Source organism: Lathyrus oleraceus, chromosome 1, assembly GCF_024323335.1.
Source record: "Lathyrus oleraceus cultivar Zhongwan6 chromosome 1, CAAS_Psat_ZW6_1.0, whole genome shotgun sequence".
Taxonomy (NCBI): Eukaryota; Viridiplantae; Streptophyta; class Magnoliopsida; order Fabales; family Fabaceae; genus Lathyrus; species Lathyrus oleraceus.
Window position 1 is genome coordinate 170,040,978 of NC_066579.1, and position 4,475 is coordinate 170,045,452.

The 4,475-nt window shown below is 34.5% G+C and overlaps 1 protein-coding gene across 1 annotated transcript; it reads right to left on the reverse strand.

Annotated features, from left to right (window-relative positions):
• Positions 1-223: 223 nt before the first annotated feature.
• Positions 224-1,888, reverse strand: LOC127125248 (cyclic dof factor 3). The gene is made up of 2 exons (XM_051054201.1): positions 1,602-1,888; positions 224-1,190 (listed from the first exon to the last, which is right to left on the reverse strand). Exons 1-2 carry the CDS (start codon positions 1,722-1,724, stop codon positions 324-326), a joined length of 990 nt encoding a protein of 329 aa, XP_050910158.1. The 5' UTR covers positions 1,725-1,888; the 3' UTR covers positions 224-323.
• Between the last annotated feature and the right edge of the window lie 2,587 nt (positions 1,889-4,475).

Here is a 4,475-nt window from a genome sequence, read left to right on the forward strand (position 1 = left end):
TCCTCTTTATTTTATGAAGTCTCATATTAAGTTTTGTTAAGAAACAAATTAACCAAGTTAACTCATGATTTGGTACAGAGGTCAATCTCTTAGAATTTTTTAACATTTTATTGATATAACAATTTATTATTAATGATACGAGATAAGCCATTTCACAATGTTGAGGCTTCATTATAATCTGTTTTTGAGAATTTCGCATTAAATAAAATATTGCCTAAAAATATACAGTATTTATAAGGAGACATTTCATATCACTTTCAAAATGGTAACAGTCTATCAAAGATTGTTTTGCAGATTCCAAAATTCTTATAGAAAAACAAGATTTATGATTTCTCTTCATCAATCAAAACAGAATCTCTAGTGTGTTTGCTAGGGATTGTTGAACCATTACCTTCACAAAAACTGTTACTAGTAGTTGATGAAGAAGGTGAAATGCAACCATTTGAACCTATTGAAACATTTCCATTTCCATATGATCCTGGAACAAATTGCAATCCAATGTTTGGTGTGAAAATGTTCGTAACCGCGACCATCGGCGCGTGACACCACTGCATTGCATTAGGATCAATTCCAAAAGGGTTACACATCTGCATTGATGATTGAACCATGGAAGTAACATTGTTCCACCTTTGATTCAATGGAATCATCCATGAAGATGAAGGGTAACTCTGCAAATGTTTTGACCTATTTTGTTCGCCTTCGGTTAACTCGTTTCCTCGAGTATAACCATTCGTCACAGAAGATACACATAAGGACGATTCTTCATCTCCGTTTTCTCTACAATTGTTCCCACCACCTGCATCAACATTTCTCTTTTGGTTCACAAGATTAAGCATCGGCGTTCTTGATTCGTCGAGAGAGCCATTTTCTCGGCCGAATTTAAGGACAATACCGTTATCATTAGTGATATGCTTGTTCTTCCGTCTCCCTGCACCAACAGCAACGTTTCTCATCGTTCCACCTGCTGTCCAATACCTATGACAGCTCCGACAGAAATGACGAGGCTGATTGACATTGTAATTGTTGAAATAACAGAATTTCGTGTCGAAACTTTTGCATCTCGGACACTGAACAATCTTGTCTGGTTTCTTTATGACTTTGTCTTGTTCTTTGCTGCTTGTTTCCATGGTATCTTCCACAGTGTTGGTAGTAACTTTTGATTCATCTTCATTTGAGGAATTCTTCGATTTCTATAAAATGAAAACTATTTTCAGTGATTTATGAAGCACGGAAACCAAAAACATAGACACCGACACACCCTATGAAACACGGACATCAGAAACACAAACATACTGAAACATGACAGAGACATAGACACGTCTATTTCAGAGGTATCGGTGTTACCGAGTCGGCGACAAATCATAAAAAGTATCATTAAAAAAATGCAACAGATCCAATCTGATATCAGAAGATTCATAACAAAAAAAAACTACAATCCGAAGAAATTAACCAAATATATTACATATAGTTTCCTCTTAAAAAATTAACAACATCACAAACCCTAGTTTCAATCTATTAAATTCATCTATGAACATTAAAATTAAATTATCAATTATAATTTTACACTAAAATGTAAAATGAAAAAAAAATTGTATATTTACCATGGTTGTAGAATTGGCCTGAATCTGAGAACTCGCCGGAATATGATAATCCGGCACCGGGATCTTCTTCCCAAAGAGCATGAAACTAGAAGCTTTAACACACATGTCATCTTCACCATTCATTTTTGATGTTGTTATTGTTGTTGTTGAAATTTATGATGTTTCTAAATAGCTTGAACACACATAAATATATATAAATAGAGAAAGGAGTAGTAATGAATTGGAAAAAGAGAAAGTGTTTGGTAAAAAAAGTGAAAAGCTTTTAATTTGACAGAACTTTTCAAAGGGAAAAGTTTGCACTAAAATACCCCACACACATAAAAGACTTTGAAAATTAAAAGTCACACTGCAAAAAAGTACAAAAGAACAAGAGCCATCATAAACACAGTACTACCATCCTTTATGCTTTTGTTTTTTCTCTATTTTTCTTTTTTCATTTCTTTCTCCTTTTACTTCAATTAAATGTTTTAGTTATGTTTGGTTCTATTTTAAAGTATAGATTTGATTTTCTTTAGGATCTTAAAGTTGGAAATTGATTTTTTTAATTATAGATTTGGTTTTTGAGTTACATTTATTGTTGAAATTACTTTTATAAAAATGTATTTTATTATAATATTTTAATTTTTAATCTTACTTTTAACCGTATTAAATATTTAAAATTTATTTATTTAAAATCAATTTGTGTCACCACATGACTAAACACATATTAAACTTTATATTAGTTGAAAATGCAACAATATTAGATTATTTAAACTTTATATTAGTTAAAAATGCAATAATATTAGATTATTTCCGCTTTTGTTTGCAGGCGTGCCATACTAGGCTTCAAATGACGTGTGTGTTTTCCTGATGAAGATAAATGGGTAAGTAGTCAATATAACGAGTGTGTCATCCTCTTTCATGAATGTTTATTCATCCTTATAGTTTTTCCCTCCCTTTCAATGAGTTTGAGCTCAACGTAATGAACCACTTGTTGATTTTCCCCTCACAATTGCACCTGTTAAGTTGGACTTTCGTGAAGGTTTTTCAGCATCGGTGTGAGTAGAAAGGGGTAAGTCGATTGTGACGTTGTTCATTTATTTCTTTAAAACTCGAAAAAGTCCAAATTTTGTGAATGATTCAAGTTTGTTTTCCTTGAGGCAGAAAATAAAATATTTTGGGACTTACTCTGACCTTGTGAAGGGTTTTAGGAATCGCTTCTTCATAATTATCCCTCTTAATGAAGAAACTCATGCAAATATTTGCAAATTAAAACATGGTCCCCCACCAACGTGCACATATATATTTCGTAAGTATTGGAGCCATTGTCACTTTTTAACGGGGGTGGGATCTTATCTTTACAAGGAAAATGACTTGTCTCGTGAAAAGTTATATCTGAAAAAATAGTTGGCAGGATTCTATAAGGAGCTTGACAATACTAGTGGTGGTTTTCTGTCTGATGTAGCGTTAAGAAAATGGGTTGAAGAGGTTCATTCAGACCCATTGGATGGTGAATGCCAAATCATAGAAGGAAAGGAAGAAAATCTTTGGTAAGTGACATAAGAGTTTCATTTTTCTTGATTTATATTCTTGAATTACCCATCCTCTGGTGTCACCATTTTTATTATGCAGATACGATGAAGAGTGAAGAAGCAATGTGTCAAATAAGGATGGAGGTTCAGACTAATTTTCTTTTTGCCGACATTCAGAGTATCCCGTATACCAAAGAACCTTCTACCACGTGTACACCAGCTGGCACACCTTCAAATTTGGTAACCGGTCTAACTGTTCAGATCACTATTCCCCTACTAAAATGGAAATTTGGGTCCCTCCTGGTCGGACAGAGAAGAATGAAGTTTTTCCCTCTCTACGGTTGGAGGGCGAGTAATAATTGGTTCATATCCTCAAACTTGAGGAACTTCAAGTTAAAAGGCGACCTAGTAAACGTCTCGACTTAAGTCGGTGAAAGGACATACTTCTATTCGAATGGAGTCATCTCTAGTGTTGCTAGTTTGTCCTAGCCAGAGGATGCAAAGGAGTTTAGGTCCTCAACTTTTTGTAAGGATTATGCCTACTTCTCAAGCTTCTCCAAGGAAGCTCGGCGGGGGGAATTGGTAGAGTCGACTTATCATACTCGTCTAGCGTCTTCCATTCTAGCGTTCTGGTCTGCTTTGGAAATCTTAGGTGTTTCTAACTTGTTTTTGGCTATGGAGGTTGTTGTGGAGCCGTTTGAGAATCCATGCACTCTAGTCGAGATGGTGAAGTTGCTTGCCTGGGAAGTAATAGAGAAGAATGAGGATTTGGATTTTGTTCATTCATCTCTTTCCCAAGGTGAATGTCACTTTAGATAAATCAAATCGGTCTTTGAATCCTTCCAGGAAAAGGATAGAAGAGTTGGAAAAGTCATTAAAGGAGTCTCGAGAGAGTTAGAAAAAGGATGAAAATAGCTTTCGTGCGATGCGCCTCGAGAATCTTGATATTTCAAAGTAATTAACTAAGTCAATAGAATAAAGTTACTTTGGTACCGAGGACGCCTTTGAGAGTGCCTTGAAATGAGTGAAGTATTTTTATCATATTGTATCGATCTCTTGAGAGAAAGTTCTCCTTGATCAAGATATCGAAAACGAGAAATTGGTCTCCTTTATGGATTAGTATTCCTTCTTTTTTAACTGGCGTGCTTGTACTCAACATATGTAAATATTTGTTATCCTCTTCCTGTAATATGTGTTTCGATTTGTTACTTACTTGTATTTTACCTTCTTTTGTTGTGTTGCTATTAGTTAGAATCATCAACCAACAAAGCTTGATATGCGGGTTTTATGGAAAAGTATCAATCATTTGAATATTTTCAAATGAGAAAATCCTCATTACAAGAGAAGAGGGGTTAAAAACCTA